The following is a 19,258-nucleotide window of genomic DNA, read 5'->3' on the forward strand; positions in this document are numbered from 1 at the left end:
GAGGAAGAGTCTGATGGTGACAAAATCTGTATGAAAAGGTCCGAAAAAGAGGTGAGATGCAGGATTCCCACTGTAATCTGCAACAGAAACTGCCCTGAAAGGTTAATGCAGGAAGTAGGAGTCTAATGTTACAATAATTACCACTGCTAGTGCCCGCTGCTGTGACCACCGCTAGTGCCCGCTGCTGTGACCACCGCTAGTGCCTGCTGCTGTGACCACCGCTAGTGCCCGTTGCTGTGACCACCTCGACTGCCCGCTGCTGTGACCACCGCTAGTGCCCGCTGCTGTGACCACCCCTAGTGCCCGCTGCTGTGACCACCGCTAGTGCCCGCTGCTGTGACCACCGCTAGTGCCCGCTGGTATAACCTCCGCTAGTGCCCGCTGCTGTGACCACCGCTAGTGCCTGCTGCTGTGACCTCCACTAGTGCCGGCTGCAATAACCTCCCCTAGTGCCCGTTGTTGTGACCACCCCTACCGCTGTGACCACCACTAGTGCCCGCTGCTGTGACCAATCCTAGTATCAGCTGCTGTGACCAATCCTAGTGCCGGCTGCTGTCACCACCCCTAGTGCCCGCTGCTGTGACCAATCCTAGTATCAGCTGGTGTGACCACCCCTAGTGCCGGCTGCTGTCACCACCCCTAGTGCCCACTGCTGTGACCAATCCTAGTATCAGCTGCTGTGACCACCCCTAGTGCTGGCTGCTGTCACCACCCCTAGTGCCCGCTGCTGTGACCAATCCTAGTATCAGCTGCTGTGACCACCCCTAGTGCTGGCTGCTGTCACCACCCCTAGTGCCCACTGCTGTGACCACCTCTACAGCCTGCTGCTGTGACAATCCCTAGTGCCTGCTGTGACCACCGCTAGTGCCCGCTGCTGTGACCACCGCTAGTGCCGGCTGCTATAACCTCCGCTAGTGCCCGCTGCTGACACCACCACTAGTGCCCGCTGCTGTGACCTCCACTAGTGCCGGATGCTATAACCTCCCCTAGTGCCCGCTGTTGTGACCACCGCTAGTGCCCGCTGCTGTGACCAATCCTAGTATCAGCTGCTGTGACCACCACTAGTGCCCGCTGCAGTGACCGCTAGTGGCCTCTGCTGTGACCACCCCTAGTGCCCGCTGCTAGTGTCCATTACTGTGACCACTGATCGTGTCTGCTGCTGTGACCACGGCTAGTGTCCATTACTGAGACACGCTGCTTCATTGACAGCTTCTCAGTGTCCCTCCTCTCTGCTGCGATCTCACACTGCTCTATTCAAGCTGCAGCTGACAGGCTGGGGCGATGGTGACTGAATACACTTGGATTCATGTGTTCAGTCTTCACCTGGACTCATAAAATCTTAATATTAGGACACTAAGCGAAGCATTTTATAACTCCAGCTGAACATTGAGCACACGAGCTCCGAGTGTTTCCAGTCTCTGCCGTCCGGCCGGTCAGCTGCAGCTTGTATTGAACAATATGACATCTCTGCAGCAGCGGAGAGGAGGAACACTGAGGAGCCGTCAAACAGGCTGGTAGTGCAAAGACGGAGCATAAACTTTCATAAAGCATTATACAGACATCCAGACATGGATTTTCAAAGGAAGTACACCAGCCTCCCCAGGTCTAGAAGATCTATATGAAAATGTATGCAAATATATGACAAATTTGCTTTTAGAACTAAAAAGTGCTGTATTGAGAGCGTAGTGGATAAATCAGAGAATGTTATCACATTAATCAATCAGAAAAGGTTCAATAGATTTAGGATAGATGGAAGGTGATTGGGCAGCGCAAATAAACATTAAAGACAAATATGAAAAAAAAAGTTTTTATTGTACAATATAGAGAAACCGCGACGTCACTTCAATATTCACAAATCCGATACAATCTAATTTATAACAAATGTACAAACTTCCTACAGATCAGGACAGCTACAATATGTACAGAAAGAAACATTACAGCAGGAATCCGATGCGCACGTTTACTGCAGTTTTGCTACAAAGTGTAGAATTTGTTTTGCTTTTTGTCCCCATTTATTCATCGCTTGGTGAAAATCCGGACAATGCAAACTGCAAAAAGTTAATGAGATTATTAAAGCAAAAAAGACACAAAATAACGGTTATGCTTCATTGGTGGAAACAATATTTAAAGGGGTTGTCCGCTATTTTTACACTGATGGCGTATAGTCAGGAGAAGTCATCAATGTCTGATCGGCTGGGGTCCAACACCCCGCACCCCCGCTAATCGGCTGTTCTCGGCGGCACTCTGTTCCGGAGCTGCTCCGTCTTCTCATAGCGGCCGGGTACTGTGCATCCCTATTTATTTGAATGGGAGGTCGATGTGCCTCGCTGTGGCCGCTATCAGAAGACGAAGCAGCTCCGGAACAGAGCATTTCTGGCCACCGCTGGGACCGGCACCAAGAACAGCTGATCGGCGGGGTACGGGGTGTCGGACCCCGGCTGATCAGACACTGATGACCTCTCATAAGGATACACCATTGCAATTCACGCTGGAATCCACAGGATAAGTTAAATCTAATGGTTATTTTGCTTTAGGGGAAAATTTCCCTTGAGTGCAAGGTATATATTGACATTTACAGTGCCTTGCAAAAGTATTCGTCCCCCTTGATTTTTTTCAACCTTTTCCCACATTTCAGGCTTCAAACAAAGATAAAAATGTTAATGTTCTGGTGAAGAATCAACAACAAGTGGACACAATTGTGAAGATGAACGAAATTTATTACTTATTTTAAACTTATGTAAAAAATAAGTAACTGAAAATTGGTGCGTGCAATATTATTCATCCCCTTTACTTTCAGTGCGGCAAACTCACTGCAGAAGTTGATTGAGGATCTCTGAATGCTCCAATGTTGTCCTAAATGACTGATGATGATAAATATAAGCCCCTGTGTGTAATCAAGTCTCCGTATAAATGCCCCTGCTCTGTGATAGTCTCAGTGTTCTGTGTAAAGCACAGAGAGCATCATGAAGACCAAGGAACACAACAGGCAGGTCCGTGATACTGTTGTGGAGACGTTTAAAAACGGATTTGGTTACAAAAAGATTTCCACAACTTTAAACATCCCAAGAAGCCATGTGCAAGCGATCATATTGAAATGGAAGGAGCATCATACCACTGCAAATCTACCAAGACCCGGCCGTCCATCCAAACTGTCATCTCACACAAGGAGAAGACTGATCAGATGCAGCCAAGAGGCCCATGATCCCTCTGGATGATCTGCAGAGATCTACAGCTGAGGTGGGAGACTCTGTCCATAGCACAACAATCAGTCGTACACTGCACAAATCTGGCCTTTATGGAAGAGTGGCAAGAAGAAGCCATTTCTCAAAGATATCCATAAAAAGTGTTGTTTAAAGTTTGCCACAAGCCACCTGGGAGACACCAAACATGTGGAAGAAGGGGCTCTGCTCAGATGAAACCAAAGTCAAACTGTTTGGGCACAATGCCAAACGATATGTTTGGAGTAAAAGCATCACAGCTCATCACCCTGAGCACACCATCCCCACTGTCAAACATGGTGGTGGCAGCATCATGGTTTTGGACCTGCTTTTCTTCAGCAGGTACAGGGAAGATGGTTAAAATTGATGGGAAGATGGATGGAGCCAAATACAGGACCATTCTTGAAGAAAACCTCTTGGAGTCTGCAAAAGACCTGAGACTGGGACAGAGATTTGTCTTCCAACAAGACAATGATCCCAAACATAAAGCAAAATCTACAATGGAATGGTTCACAAATAAACGTATCCAGGTGTTAGAATGGCCAAGTCACAGTCCAGACCTGAACCCAATCGAGAATCTGTGGAAAGAGCTGAAAACTGCTGTTCACAAACGCCTCCATCCAACCTCACTCAGCTCCAGCTGTTTACAAAGAATGGGCGAGAATTTCAGCCTCTCCATGTGCAAAACTGGTAGACACTTACCCCAAGAGACTGCAGCTGTAATCACAGCAAAAGGGGGCGCTACAAAGTATTAACTTACAGGGGATGAATAATATTGCACGCACACATTTTCAGTTATTTAGTTCTTATAAAAGTGTAAAATAAGCAATAAATATCGTTCAACTTCACAATTGTGTCACTTGTTGTTGATTCTTCACCACAACATTAACATTTTTATCTTTATGTTTGAAGCCTGAAATGTGGGAAAAAGTTGAAAAAAATCAAGGGGGCTGAATACTTTTGCAAGGCACTGTACATATGCAGAGAGTCCATACTATCCCGATGTAGTTTATACATACACAACCGTACAACAGTGTGGACCCCTCAAAAAACCACATTGGGGAACCACCATTTTTTGTTAAGTGGATTTTAACGACAAGCTGCAGAAGATCAGCAGGATTTGGTGTGGATTTTGTCACCGCAGATAAATCCAATATGGGAATCCATTATGAGCCTGGGACGTGATGCACACGAGCCGCTGAGCTGATGACAGCACCATAGGTCCATTAATTCCAGCCCCAACTGGTAGAAGTTTCACAGTATCGGGGATCACCAGCAATTTTAGACTTAAAAACTTGTGTATGGGACATAGCTTTAATCTGCGGCGCCCCGGGCCACACACCATTGTGCTTTATAAGAATAATGGCTGCAGCGAGGAGTGCGCACATTACACCCCGCACCGGGAAAGCTGCAAACAAAGCAACTGGAGATAAAATGGCTGCATTTACAGGTGCGTGCTAAAACGTGTAAAACATTCACGTCTGTGTTCAAAGCGAGGGGACTTGTTACCTAACAAATAAAACAAACATGTTATAGGACGAGTGAGGGAACCGTATAAAAAAATAATAAAAACAACAAAAAAAAAAACAAACAAAAAAAAAAACAACAAAAAACTAGAGACCTGATGAGCACACTAGAGACCTGATGATGCAGGAAGAAAATGCATTTCTTATTTTGACCACTAGAGGGCGAACACATTCCTGGAAATCCATAGGGGACTGAAAACCTGCAGGGAATATCCACAGCGCCAAATCGTATCCACTTACTGCACAATATTCCATGCTTATACTGCGAGATTGTGACTTTTTTTTTTGCTATATCACAGATTCAAATGCAGAAAGAAAAAAAAAGAAAAAAAAAAGTTAAAAATGCATATTTCACACCCCCCCCCCCCAAAAAAAAAACCATTTGGATGGGGTGTTAAGTATGATTTCAGACACACTAATTTTAATATATATATATATATATATATATATAAAAAATTTATTATATTATATGAAATCATATTTAACACCCCATCCAAAAGAAAAAGGAAGAATATATACTTTATTTTTTGAGAAAGGGGGGGTGTTATGTATGTGTATATACATAGATATATATATATATATATATACACACAATAATATTTATTTGAGATATGTATATATATATATATATATATATCTCAAATAAATATTATTGTGTATATTATATATATATATATATATATATATATACACACACACACACACACACACACACACACACACACACACATATGCACACACTGTATGTGTGTATATACATATAATTTTTTATTATTATTACTTTTTCTTTGCTTTGTATTTTTTGTTTTCTTTGGGGGGGGGGGGGTGTTAAATAAGCATATTTGACCTTCTTTCTTTGTGAATCTGTGATTATGGTCGGACTGCAAATAGCATGAAAACCAGCAGGGGGCAGCACATTAATGTTTCACAACATTTTCTAAGATGAATAGAATATTCTGGACATTTGGCCATAGTTGATAAAACCGCCAAGAGGGGGGAGGGGAAGAAGGGGCTCCACCTCCATGTAAGAAAATGGTTTTATGGTCAACGTTTCTGATATAACTCCAGGATCAGTGCAAAGACCCCGCATTAAAGGGTTGGTCCAGGGCTTTGGGTTATAGATGGGTAATCAAGATCTGATTAGTGGGGACACAAGTTTCAATCAGTTTTTTGCAAGTCTCATGGTGGTCAGAAGTAACCAGGACTCCACAGCTCCATGCATTGCATAGTGGCTGTTCATGGGTACTGCAGCTCGGCTCCCATTGGAGTCAATAGGAGCTGAACTACAGTACCTGAGAACAGCCATCAGCTCTATACACCATGTACTTTAATGTGAGTACCTAAGAAAAGCCACTGCACGGTATATGGAGATGTGGCGCCCCTGATCCACACACTATTTACTTCTAACCACTGTGGGACCTGAAAATTGATGATCGGTGCGGATTCTCAATGTCAGTCTTCCTCCATTCCTATCTAGTGTCCAAATCCTGGACAATCCCTTTAAATAGGCCAACATGCTCTTATTAGGCAATATTGTCCAAAAGCAGACAATGCCTTTAAGAGAGGGTGTTCATAAAACTTCCCTAATTGGTAAAAGAGTGACACAAATGTTACCCCTCTATAAATTATATTTACAAGACCTCCAAAAATCATCAGAATCACCGGCTGCTCCTGTAGATGTGCAAGGGTTAGGGTTAGGCTAAATTTGGACCATTTTCTGGACCAAGGGAGTTGTTGGAGCACAATATAAAGCAACTGATGGGCCGGGGGTCACTGGTGGGGAATCCGCAGGGTCACGTCTGGGGACGTTCAATAATTAGTCCCAATATTCGGGTTCTACTCTCACTACTTGCAACGTCAACATATGCTACGTAAAAGCTAAGGGGCCGATTCAACATTGCTTTTGTACCTGTTTTTTTTGCATTTTGCACCAGGTTTTTTTGCATTTTGCACCAGGTTTTTTTTTGCATTTTTACACCTGTTTTTGAATTTTTACTCCAGTTTTTTGCATTTTACACTTTTTTTGCATTTTTACACCTTTTTTTTGCAGTTTGCACCTGTTTTTTTGCATTTCTACACCTGTTTTTTCAGTTTGCACCTGTTTTTTTGCATTTCTACACCTTTTTTGCATTGTGCACTTTTTTGCATTTTTACACCCGGTTTTTTTTTTGCATTTTGCACTATATTCATCTCATTTTGCATCTCTTAAAAAAAATCAGGTGTTTTTCTTTTTTGTTTCTTTTTCTAGTTTGCCATTTAATCAGGGGTTTAATCTCTCCAGATATTTTCACCCGATTCATCATTTGCAACTTTCTGCAGTTTTGCTTTTTTGTGTAGATGAACTCTCCAGTCTCCCCCTTTCTGGAGCGGTTATAAATTCACCAGGATTTTGTACATTTTTTGGAAAAATTGCAAAAAAGTTTTAAATGGAGAAAAGGAAAAGAAGGTGATGATTTTGCACAAGCTTTATAAAGCGCGGGCGCAATCTTAAAAAATTTGGTGCATAAAAAAACTGCAACAAATGAATGGAGGCAAAAAAATAAATCAAATGACTTAAATACAAAAAAATAAACCCACAAATGATGAATTGCGGGCGGTAAATATGGCGACGCCGCGTTGTCGGTGCCAGAACCTCCTCCACCTACAGAATCCCATGCACTCAGCACATGCAGAGGGCGACGTCCCGCAGGGTAGAAATCCCATAGTGGTCATGATCAATCACCGAGTATTCTGGCCATTCTCAAGGTGCACGTTTCCTTATCTCATGGATGATGCAACGGTCGAGGGTGAAGAAACAAGAGCCGAGGCTTCATGGCCAGAAAGGCAAACAAAAATTAAAATTCCTCGTATCATAAAAAAATATTTAAAAACAGAAGCTAATAATGTCAGAATAAATCCGTTACACACACGCTGATCTCCGGTGACGTTTCTCATCCGAGCCCCCCCGTATTTTCAGCCCGGGGGTCTCGGACTTTGGAAGAAAAATAAAACTCTATTAAAGTCTTTCATTAAAATTCAAGTAGGTTCAGGGTCCGCAGTGATACCGTGACTATTCACAAAACCGGTCTGTTAAAGTGGCAATGCATATTAACTTCTTCATTGCCAAGTGGGGGGTGGATCCGAAGGGGGGGTAGCTAGTCCATTGGCACAGAATGGGTTAATCAGTAAACTACAAAGGTGCAACGGCCTGCAGCTCGTCCGGATGGATGTGGCAGTGAAGATCCGCTTTACAGAGGCTGTACACCACGGATTTAGGGACGCTGGGCTCCTCCTCTCCTGTAAGGGAACAGAAAGGGATTAAAACATTGTATGGATGGAGGGATGGATGGATGGAGGGATGGATAGATGGGTGGATGGGAGGATGGATGGGAGGATGGATGGATGGGAGGATGGATGGATGGATGGGAGGATGGATGGGAGGATGGATGGATGGGAGGATGGATGGATGGGAGGATGGATGGATGGGAGGATGGATGGATGGGAGGATGGAGGGATGGGAGGATGGAGGGATGGATGGATGTTTGTATGGATGGATGGCTGGGTGGGTGGATGGATGGGTGGATGGATGGGTGGATGGATGGATGAGTGGATGGATGGATGGATGGATGAGTGGATGGATGGATGAGTGGATGACTGGATGGATGGATGAGTGGATGGATGGATGGATGAGTGGATGGATGGATGAGTGGATGGATGGATGGATGGATGAGTGGATGGATGGATGAGTGGATGGATGGATGAGTGGATGGGAGGATGAGTGGGTGGGAGGATGAGTGGGTGGGAGGATGAGTGGATGGGAGGATGGGAGGATGAGTGGGTGGGAGGATGAGTGGGTGGGAGGATGAGTGGGTGGGAGGATGAGTGGGTGGGAGGATGAGTGGGTGGGAGGATGAGTGGGTGGGAGGATGAGTGGGTGGGAGGATGAGTGGGTGGGAGGATGAGTGGATGGGAGGATGAGTGGATGGGAGGATGAGTGGATGGGAGGATGAGTGGATGGGAGGATGAGTGGATGGGAGGATGAGTGGATGGGAGGATGAGTGGATGGGAGGATGAGTGGATGGGAGGATGAGTGGATGGGAGGATGAGTGGATGGGTGGATGAGTGGATGGGAGGATGAGTGGATGGGAGGATGAGTGGATGGGAGGATGAGTGGATGGGAGGATGAGTGGATGGGAGGATGAGTGGATGGGAGGATGAGTGGATGGGAGGATGAGTGGATGGGAGGATGAGTGGATGGGAGGATGAGTGGATGGGTGGATGGGAGGATGAGTGGATGGGAGGATGAGTGGATGGGAGGATGAGTGGATGGGAGGATGAGTGGATGGGAGGATGAGTGGATGGGTGGATGGGAGGATGAGTGGATGGGAGGATGAGTGGATGGGAGGATGAGTGGATGGATGGACGGAAGTAAAATTGAGCAAAAGAGACCTGCAGGACCCTGATCCAGTGAACTCGTTGATAGTCGTCACCAGTTCTAATAATAAGGCCCCCTTCACACGTCTGTGAAAAACAGTGACGTTTTGCATGGATTGTGTTGAAGGTGTGTATGTCCCTCCATGAGCTGTGGTTTTGGCACAGGTGTGTTCACCGTGTGCTATCTGTGATGGCACACGGAGAGCAGGAACTTTTTACTCACTTGCCCTCGGCGCTGCTGTTTCCATTGCTGCCGTTTCCATTGCTGCTGATGCTGCTTCTGGGTCCGCAGTGCAGTAAATATTCATGAGCATAATGAGGGGGCCCGGAAGCAAGTGACAGCAGCGCCGGAGACAGGCAAGTATAGAAAATAGTTTTATTTCATAGATCCGGGTTTTCTCCAGTATGTGTCACACTAATGTCACATGGATCTCATCGGGGTGTGGTGCCTGTGACACTGTCTCCGTGCGAAACACATGGATAGGCCATCAATGTAAAAGTAGTCGCCAACCTCTTTACGCAGAGAACTACCGTCTAGGACGTCTATAGTTCTCAGCAGGGTATATGGACACAAGTGATAGCACTTTAGGGCAAAAGGAATCATATAAGAAATCCCTGGCTATGAATTGCCAATAAACCGTTGTAAAAACCAAATCAGCTTGTTAAAACAAAACATCATGGTCCACCAAATGATACCCCCATAAAATAGCCCAGGCTGGAAGCCACATGTCAGCCTGCAGAAAGTTGACCACACACTGGCAGAATGATCGTGCCTTACCTAATCCAGAGGAAGAGGAGACACTTTCTGCAATAGACGACGTTTCCACCTGATCAGGCGATAATCCATCCATTAAAGGTAACGATAACTCAGAAGACGGGACAGAAGAGTCATATATCCCAGAGTCTCGGGGCATGTCCGCCTGGTTTACGACCTTCACAGTATGAAGAACCGGTTGGAGAACACAACACTCAACCGGTGCGGTTTGTCCTTCCATGTCCTCCCCATTGTCACTGCTCGGACATTCAGTTGATACCACCACATCGGCCTTCACCGGAACGTCCTGTTCTACCCCCGGTTTCCCTGTGACGTCATTCAAGACTAAGCCGGAATCAAACTTTTCCATCACCGGTGCCTGGAAGTGCAGGGTGGGGGAGTGTGCCGGAATATGTTCCTTCTCAAACCAGTTTGGTTCCTGATCAATATATTGGTGCATGTTACATATGGCGACATACAGGGATCGTCCGGCTTTGCTCCGGAAATAATTGCGCTTGCTGATGTTGGTGGGATAGTGCTCGTGGTCCTGCAGGCTCAGCTCCTTGGAGTACAGGTGGGAATACAGCTGGGGGAGGTGGTCCATCAGTTTGTATTTCTTGGTCACATCGAGAAGACTGGGAATGTCGTTCTCACTGGAGTAATCGAAGTACACGGTGATGAACCTGCTCAGGTCGTCCGAGCTGTCCTGGGCCTTGGTCAGTTTCTCGGTGATCATAGCCATGGCGCTCACAAAGATCTCCCCTTTCCCAGCCTCCGCGGTGGAGGACTTGCTGCTTTTTTTCTTCTTCTTCTTCTCGATAAAATACTTCATCCCCTTGGAGCAAACGACGACGATGTAATGAGAATATTTCAGCTTTTGTTTCAGCCACTCTCGTTGTCCTTCTTTGCAAATTTTCAAGTTTTCCCACAAATCCAAAGAAACCTACAGGAGATGACGAGACAATGAAATATGTAAGTGCGTGGTGCCAAGGAGACCGACCGCCGACCGACCACCACTGCCATCCAGCTGGAGACAATGAATAATGTAAGTGCATGGTGCCAAAGAGAACGACCACCACTGCCACCCAACGAAACTGTGAGGCAAATCCCGGGATATGAAGATGAATTATGACTCCAGTCATAATCCCTCATCACTCCCTGGCAGTGCCCCCTCCCTTCTTGTTCTCAGTGTTCCACTTACACCTCCATGGCCATGTCCTGTGATATGGAGATGAGGTGGTGTGGGAACAATGGACACAGGATGACTCCCTGCCGTCACCCTGTAACAAGAGTTGTATCTCATTAGCAAGGCTATGGAACTAGCAGACAGAACGACTCCAGTAAAAAATGGTTCATATCTCGCAAGCCATATTTCCGATAAATATGGCAACCATAAAAATGGTGTCTCCGCATGCGGACGATGCTGGCACACCCTTTTTATGGGAGCAGGACATTGGGAAATGCCCCAGGCGTGATATCAGCCAATGGGGAACTGGCAGACAGGTCATGAGTCCCCTCGTTCTGTAGCTAAATTCATAACTGTCACAATGAGAGCATTGGCGTCCGCCTACGACGCTCCCAGGCCAAGTTATGGCCATATTCCATGTTGTGGATTTTGTCCATAACTCCAGCCAGGGGTGGAGCAGTGCTCCCTCTGAGGTCACGAAGGTAGGAGGGGACCTAGATCTGCCCAGGTTGATAACCCTACTTCGGCCATTTTCCAGGGGTCTTTTCGCTGGGGGCACGTGTAGGAAACATCTGTGGGAAGGATCCTAGAAACCTGGCCTACAGCGCCCCCCTGTGGCCAGACGCAACAAGGTAACTGCTGGAACTGTGTATGCCTGTTTGTAACCCATGCTTTGATTGTAACTGTACTCTGACATATGTATATTCTGTAGATTCCCTATTGTATATATTGTAGTTTCTAGTGTGCTTTAGGCTGATTAAATTATATAATTAATCTTGGGCTGTTCTGTTATCTCGATCTTGAATCCCACGTCTGTGTGTTCGGCTAATAGTTACCGTAAATCGGTTGGTGGCAGCGAATTGTGCCAAGGATTATTGTGGGGAGGCCAGTGAGATTCGGGGAGATTTTATATATTCCGCCCGCGGAGGTCGGGGGAATATATACCTTACTCTCACCGGGGACCCTTCAATAATCGGCATAAGTAGTATAGCGGCCTCCTTGCTTATTGTCGGGCAATTCCATAATTGGCCTGACTATAAGAGGGGCGCTAGAGAGCGCGTCACGTGCTCTGTCTGTCGGTCGGGAGGTATAAAGGAGGGGTGACCCCCACTTGTTACCCCCCGATTGTGACGTACTGGTAGCCAGCGCGGGGGATTTCTGAGTGACCCCCCCGGTGGTCTGTGACATATTGGTGGCATAGCGGTGGGATCGAGATAATAGTGTGTGTGAGTGTGAGACCCATACTCCCAGACACTAAAGACTGCCTGCAGCAGCTGTGGCTGCTGGGGTCTTCAGACTAGCTCAACACTAGAGTGTCAGAGTGCAGATACTGTAAGGTGTGTGGAGGCATCAGGTGTCAGTTCTGTGTCAGTGACCAAAAGTCTGCAAGAATGGCTGATGGCACCAGGAGCAGAGCTATGCAACTGGCCAATGCTAAGGCGGGAGCCGAAGAGAGGGAGGACGGTGCTGTGGACAGCAATGAGGAGGTTGCCCACGAGTCCTCCAGGAGCTCGACGCCAGAAAACCGTTCTGCCGAGGACATTGCGCAACCTGGCACTGCTGGACAAGATGAGGAGGAGCTCACCCAAGGTTCCTCAACGAGCCAGATGCCAGCCCTCCGCTCTGAAAGGGACAGTGAATCGCCTAGCTCTGCAGCGTGCCGCAGATCACCACGTGCCATTCCACCGAGCCTGGGAGGCTCGGATAGCCTTCTTCAAATGGCTATGGCCCTTCTCCAGGCTGGAGACCAGAAGGGCTACAAGGAACTCCTGGCAGAGCGCAGGGCAGAGCGGCAGGCAGCGCGTGACGCTGAGGCTGCGGAGCGGCACGCAGAGCGTGAGGCTGCGGAGCGAGAGCGGCAGGCAGCGCGTGAAGAGCGAGAGCGACAGGCAGACCGTGACTACCAGCTGCAGCTAGCTCAGCTCCGGCCCTCATCAGCCACATGTGACCTTCGAGACACCAAACTTCCAAAGGTCCGTGTTGAGGACTTCCCAGTGCTGGAGAAGGATGGAGACTTGGACTCTTTCTTGACTGCTTTTGAACGGACTTGCTTGCAGCACCATCTGGACAAGGACCAGTGGGCCAAATACCTGACCCCCCGTTTAAGGGGTAAGGCCCTGGATATCCTTGGTGACTTGCCTGCTGAGGCAGATCAGGGCTACGACAACATCAAGCGGGCCCTGATCCAACAGTACAACCTCACTCCAGAGTCCTACCGCAAGAAGTTCCGGAGCCTACAGAAGGGACCAAAGGACTCCTGGGCTGACCACCGGCGGGCACTTGCCCGAGCTGCCGACCACTGGACCCAAGGCCTGCAGCTTTCCACCGGACCGGAGATCCTGGACTTGTTCATCACGGAGCAACTCTTGTGGAACTGCCCTGAGGATCTCCGCCAGTTCATCCGAGACCAGAAGCCAAAGGGGTCCACGGCTACAGCTGCCCTTGCCGATGACTACACCAACAACCGGGCCCCTGAGGCCAGGAGAGCGGCCACCAGCAGCACCTGGAGAGGGGGTAAGATGAATTCTGCGACTGCCCCACCTGCCCCTAGACTGCAGGGGGTGTCCCCCTCAACTCCCCTCTCCAGGCCCGTGGCAGAACCAAGACGGTGCCACCAGTGCAACCTACCTGGACACTTCAAGGCCATGTGCCCTCAGCGTCCCAAGGCCCCGGCTCCATCCCCGTCCCAAGGGCCGCCCAAGGTGTATTGTGTGGGTGGGGGTGGTGGTAGGTCCCTGGACAGCTTCCAACCTGTCACCGTCGGCCGGTCTGTGACCATAGGACTGCGAGACAGCGCCTCGGAGGTGACTCTGGTGCGGCCTGAGATGGTGTCCCCCCAAGACTTGATCCCTGGAAAAACCCTCGCTGTCTCCGGGATTGGAGGCACTGACCCGGCGCTGCCTGTTGCTGACATTTATGTGGACTGGGGCGCAGGGCGGGGGGTGAGGGAGGTGGGGGTAACTGATCGGATCCCTGCAAACGTGCTACTTGGGACAGATTTGGGGCAGATAACCTCCCAGTTTGGGCCCCCCCCAAGGGCTGAACCTTCAGCCCGTACTGACATGACTCCTAACAATGTTAATGTGTTATCTATGAATGATGTAAGGGAGGAGGGAGTGAACTCTGATATTTCTGCTTGCATAGACACCATAGACACACACTCAGCTGCAGCTGTGACAGGGGAGGGGGTCAGAGAAAGGTGTGACAATGCCTCTACAAGTAACCAGCCTGTGAGCTGGGATCTGTTGCCCTCTGCAGGGATAAGCAGAGAGCAGGGTGCTGCAGGGGGAGGACCAGTGTGTGGGGTGGGGGCTACCACAGCAAATGTGGGGTCCCCAGAGATTTCACAGCGGGGTTCTGTTGCTGCAGGAGGGGAACAGGCAGGTGAGATTGGGGCCGGTCCAGGAGCGGAAGTGCTCCCAGGTAAGATCTCGGTGCATGGTTCCCCCACAACCGGGGTGTCAGGAAGCCAGGTAGGTCTGCCTGAACCGGCGACTTGGTCAGGAACGGAGGAGGAGCAGGCACGACCCACGGTCGCAGCGGCTGTGGCCGCTGTCACCCGCAGTGGGAGTGCTGGAAGCCAAGGGGCCTCCCGGAGGTCCGATAGCTCTTCCCCTTCTGACCAAGTGGCAGCCGAGTCAGGTGGAGGCCAGGACACAGGTCCCGGGGTACTGACTGAAGATGTGACAGTCTCGTCGATTCTGGCCACATCTAGTCAGGGGTTTCAGGCAGCGTTAGAAGCTGACGACAGCCTGAAAGCTCTTAAGGAGCAGGCGGCACAGCCTCCCTCGGACTCGGACCCGGAGCGAGTGGTCTGGGACCAAGGACGGCTGTACCGGGCCACGGTCCAGCAGGGTTCACCGGAGGCGTGGCCCAGGGACCGACAGTTGGTGGTACCCTATCCGTTCCGGACGGAGTTGTTGCGGATCGCACATGAGATTCCGATGGCCGGACACCTAGGGATCGCTAAGACCAAGGCCAGGTTAAACCAGCATTTCTACTGGCCAAAAATGGGGGCCGATGTGGCTGCCTACTGCCGTTCGTGTGAAACCTGTCAGAGAGTGGGGAAGGCGGGGCCACGCCCCAAAGCCCCACTGGTATCTCTGCCAATCATCGAGGAGCCTTTCAGGAGGGTGGCTGTGGATCTGGTCGGCCCGCTGGCCATCCCCAGCAGCTCCGGGAAACGCTTCATACTGACGGTAGTGGACTATGCCACCCGGTACCCAGAAGCAGTGGCCTTGTCGTCCATTCGGGCTGACAAGGTGGCCACCGCATTGCTGGAGATTTTCTCCCGAGTGGGTTTTCCCCAGGAAATGCTCACTGACCGGGGGACCCAATTCATGTCCCAGCTGATGGAGGCCCTCTGTAAGCAAGTCCAGGTGCGACATCTGGTGGCCAGCCCGTACCATCCACAGACTAATGGCCTGTGCGAGCGGTTCAATGGCACCTTAAAGCAGATGCTTAAGATGTTGGTCGACTCCCATGGGCGTGACTGGGAGCGGTATCTCCCACACCTGTTATTTGCTTACCGGGAGGTTTCACAGGCCTCAACAGGATTCTCACCGTTTGAGCTCCTGTACGGGCGACGTGTGCGGGGCCCCCTGGCTCTGGTGAAAGAGGCTTGGGAAGGGGATTTGGCCACCCCTGGAGTGTCGGTTATCGAGTGTGTCATGCGCTTCCGGGACAAAATGCAGGCCTTGACGCAACTGGTACACGACAATATGGCTCAAGCCCAGGCCGATCAGAAGCGTTGGTACGACCAGAACGCTTGTGAGAGGACCTACCAAGTGGGTCAAAAGGTGTGGGTACTGGTCCCCGTACCACAGGACAAGCTTCAGGCAGCCTGGGAAGGCCCATACCTCGTGTACCAGCAGCTCAACCCTGTAACGTACCTGGTCACCCTGGACCCTGCCCGTGGAAGGCGGAAGCCCTTCCATGTGAACATGATGAAGGCACATCATGAGCGGGAGGCATGTGCGCTCCCCGTGTGCAACCTGCCCGAGGAGGGAGAAGCGGAAACCCTCTTGGATATGCTAGCCCAGGTTAGGGCAGGCGGATCCATTGAGGATGTGGAGGTTGGCCACCAGCTCTTGGAGGACCAACGGTCCCAGCTGTGGGCCACCCTACACCCCTTCCGGGGGTTGTTTACCAACCAGCCCGGAAGGACTGACTTGGCTGTCCATCACGTGGACACTGGGGATCATCCCCCGATCCGGCGTTCAGCATATCGGGTCTCCCTGGAGGTGCAGCAACACATGCGCCAGGAGATTGACGAGATGCTGAAGCTGGGGGTGATCCAGGCATCCAACAGCGCTTGGGCCTCGCCTGTAGTCCTCGTCCCTAAGAAGGACCGAACCACTCGGTTCTGCGTGGACTACAGGGGGCTCAATGCTGTCACGGTCGCCGATGCGTACCCAATGCCACGCATCGATGACCTGCTCGATCAGTTGGCCGGGGCTCAGTACCTGACCATCATGGACCTGAGCCGGGGATATTGGCAGATCCCCCTGACTCGCAAGGCCAGGGAACGCTCTGCCTTTATTACCCCATTTGGACTGTACGAGTCCACGGTGATGCCATTCGGGATGAGGAATGCCCCTGCCACTTTCCAGCGGATGGTCAACACCCTGCTCAAGGGACTTGAAGGGTACGCGGCCGCGTACCTGGATGACATTGCCGTCTTCAGTCCCACCTGGGAAGATCACCTAGAGCATCTAGCACAGGTGCTCAGGCGGGTCCACCGGGCAGGTTTGACCATCAAGCCGGGCAAGTGTCAGCTGGCCATGAGCGAGGTCCAGTACCTCGGTCACCGGGTAGGCGGGGGAACACTGAAGCCCGAGCCTGAGAAAGTGGAGGCCATCGCATCCTGGCCCACCCCCAGGACCAAGAAGCAGGTGATGTCCTTCTTGGGGACCGCTGGGTACTATAGGAGGTTTGTTCCATGCTATAGTAGCCTGGCAAAGCCCTTGACGGACCTCACCAAGAAGAAGCTGCCCTCTGCAGTCGATTGGACAATGGACTGCGAGACAGCCTTCCGGGCCCTAAAGGACGCCCTGTCCAGCCCGCCCGTGCTACAGGCAGCCGACTTCACGCGGCCGTTTGTAGTACAGACCGACGCCAGTGACTTCGGCCTCGGTGCGGTGCTCAGCCAGGTGGACTCTGCGAGCCAAGAGCACCCAGTCTTGTACCTGAGCAGGAAGCTGTTACCAAGGGAAGTTGCCTATTCCACGATGGAGAAGGAGTGCCTGGCCATAGTGTGGGCCCTGCAGCGTCTGCAACCCTATCTATACGGGCGCCACTTCATCGTGGAGACGGACCACAATCCCCTCAGCTGGTTGCACACCGTCTCTGGGACGAATGGGCGATTGTTGCGATGGAGCCTTGCGCTCCAGCAATACAACTTCACCATTCGCCACAAAAGGGGCCGTGACCACGGTAACGCAGACGGGCTGTCCCGACAAGGAGAGGTCGCGGACGGGCGCACGGGGGAACACCGGAGTGTGCTGCCCCCTAGCGCCCTCAAAAGGGGGGAGGTGTGAGGCAAATCCCGGGATATGAAGATGAATTATGACTCCAGTCATAATCCCTCATCACTCCCTGGCAGTGCCCCCTCCCTTCTTGTTCTCAGTGTTCCACTTACACCTCCATGGCCATGTCCTGTGATATGGAGATGAGGTGGTGTGGGAACAATGGACACAGGATGACTCCCTGCCGTCACCCTGTAACAAGAGTTGTATCTCATTAGCAAGGCTATGGAACTAGCAGACAGAACGACTCCAGTAAAAAATGGTTCATATCTCGCAAGCCATATTTCCGATAAATATGGCAACCATAAAAATGGTGTCTCCGCATGCGGACGATGCTGGCACACCCTTTTTATGGGAGCAGGACATTGGGAAATGCCCCAGGCGTGATATCAGCCAATGGGGAACTGGCAGACAGGTCATGAGTCCCCTCGTTCTGTAGCTAAATTCATAACTGTCACAATGAGAGCATTGGCGTCCGCCTACGACGCTCCCAGGCCAAGTTATGGCCATATTCCATGTTGTGGATTTTGTCCATAACTCCAGCCAGGGGTGGAGCAGTGCTCCCTCTGAGGTCACGAAGGTAGGAGGGGACCTGGATCTGCCCAGGTTGATAACCCTACTTCGGCCATTTTCCAGGGGTCTTTTCGCTGGGGGCACGTGTAGGAAACATCTGTGGGAAGGATCCTAGAAACCTGGCCTACAGCGCCCCCCTGTGGCCAGACGCAACAAGGTAACTGCTGGAACTGTGTATGCCTGTTTGTAACCCATGCTTTGATTGTAACTGTACTCTGACATATGTATATTCTGTAGATTCCCTATTGTATATATTGTAGTTTCTAGTGTGCTTTAGGCTGATTAAATTATATAATTAATCTTGGGCTGTTCTGTTATCTCGATCTTGAATCCCACGTCTGTGTGTTCGGCTAATAGTTACCGTAAATCGGTTGGTGGCAGCGAATTGTGCCAAGGATTATTGTGGGGAGGCCAGTGAGATTCGGGGAGATTTTATATATTCCGCCCGCGGAGGTCGGGGGAATATATACCTTACTCTCACCGGGGACCCTTCAATAATCGGCATAAGTAGTATAGCGGCCTCCTTGCTTATTGTCGGGCAATTCCATAATTGGCCTGACTATAAGAGGGGCGCTAGAGAGCGCGTCACGTGCTCTGTCTGTCGGTCGGGAGGTATAAAGGAGGGGTGACCCCCACTTGTTACCCCCCGATTGTGACGTACTGGTAGCCAGCGCGGGGGATTTCTGAGTGACCCCCCCCCGGTGGTCTGTGACAGAAACAATGAGTGCATGGCGCCAAAGAGACCAACTGCTGACCGACCACCGCTGCCATCCAGCTGGAGACAATGAATAATGTAAGTGCGTGGTGCCAAGGAGACCGACTGTCGACCAAACACCACTGCCATCCAACGAGACAATGAGTGCATGGCGTCAAGGAGACCGACCGCCGACCGACCACCGCTGCCATCCAGCTTGAGAGGACAAGACAATGAATATTTTAAGTGCATGGTGCCAAGGAGACCGACCGCCGACTGACCACCGCTTCCATACAGCTGGAGACAATGAATAATGTAAGTGCGTGGTGCCAAGGAGACCGACCGCCGACCGACCACCGCTGCCATC

General features: G+C 50.3%; 1 protein-coding gene across 1 annotated transcript in view; it reads right to left on the reverse strand.

Moving 5' to 3' along the window:
- Positions 1-5,448: 5,448 nt before the first annotated feature.
- IL17RD (interleukin 17 receptor D) overlaps positions 5,449-19,258 on the reverse strand; it is a 106,508-nt gene continuing 92,698 nt past the window's right edge. The window contains exons 12-13 of the mRNA XM_075320654.1: positions 9,936-10,854; positions 5,449-8,020 (exon numbers count right to left, since the gene is read on the reverse strand). Coding sequence (XP_075176769.1) covers positions 7,914-8,020; positions 9,936-10,854 — 1,026 coding nt within the window. The 3' untranslated portion in view covers positions 5,449-7,913. The remainder of the gene's footprint in view (positions 8,021-9,935; positions 10,855-19,258) is intronic.

The sequence above is a fragment of the Anomaloglossus baeobatrachus genome, chromosome 8 (assembly GCF_048569485.1).
Source record: "Anomaloglossus baeobatrachus isolate aAnoBae1 chromosome 8, aAnoBae1.hap1, whole genome shotgun sequence".
Taxonomy (NCBI): Eukaryota; Metazoa; Chordata; class Amphibia; order Anura; family Aromobatidae; genus Anomaloglossus; species Anomaloglossus baeobatrachus.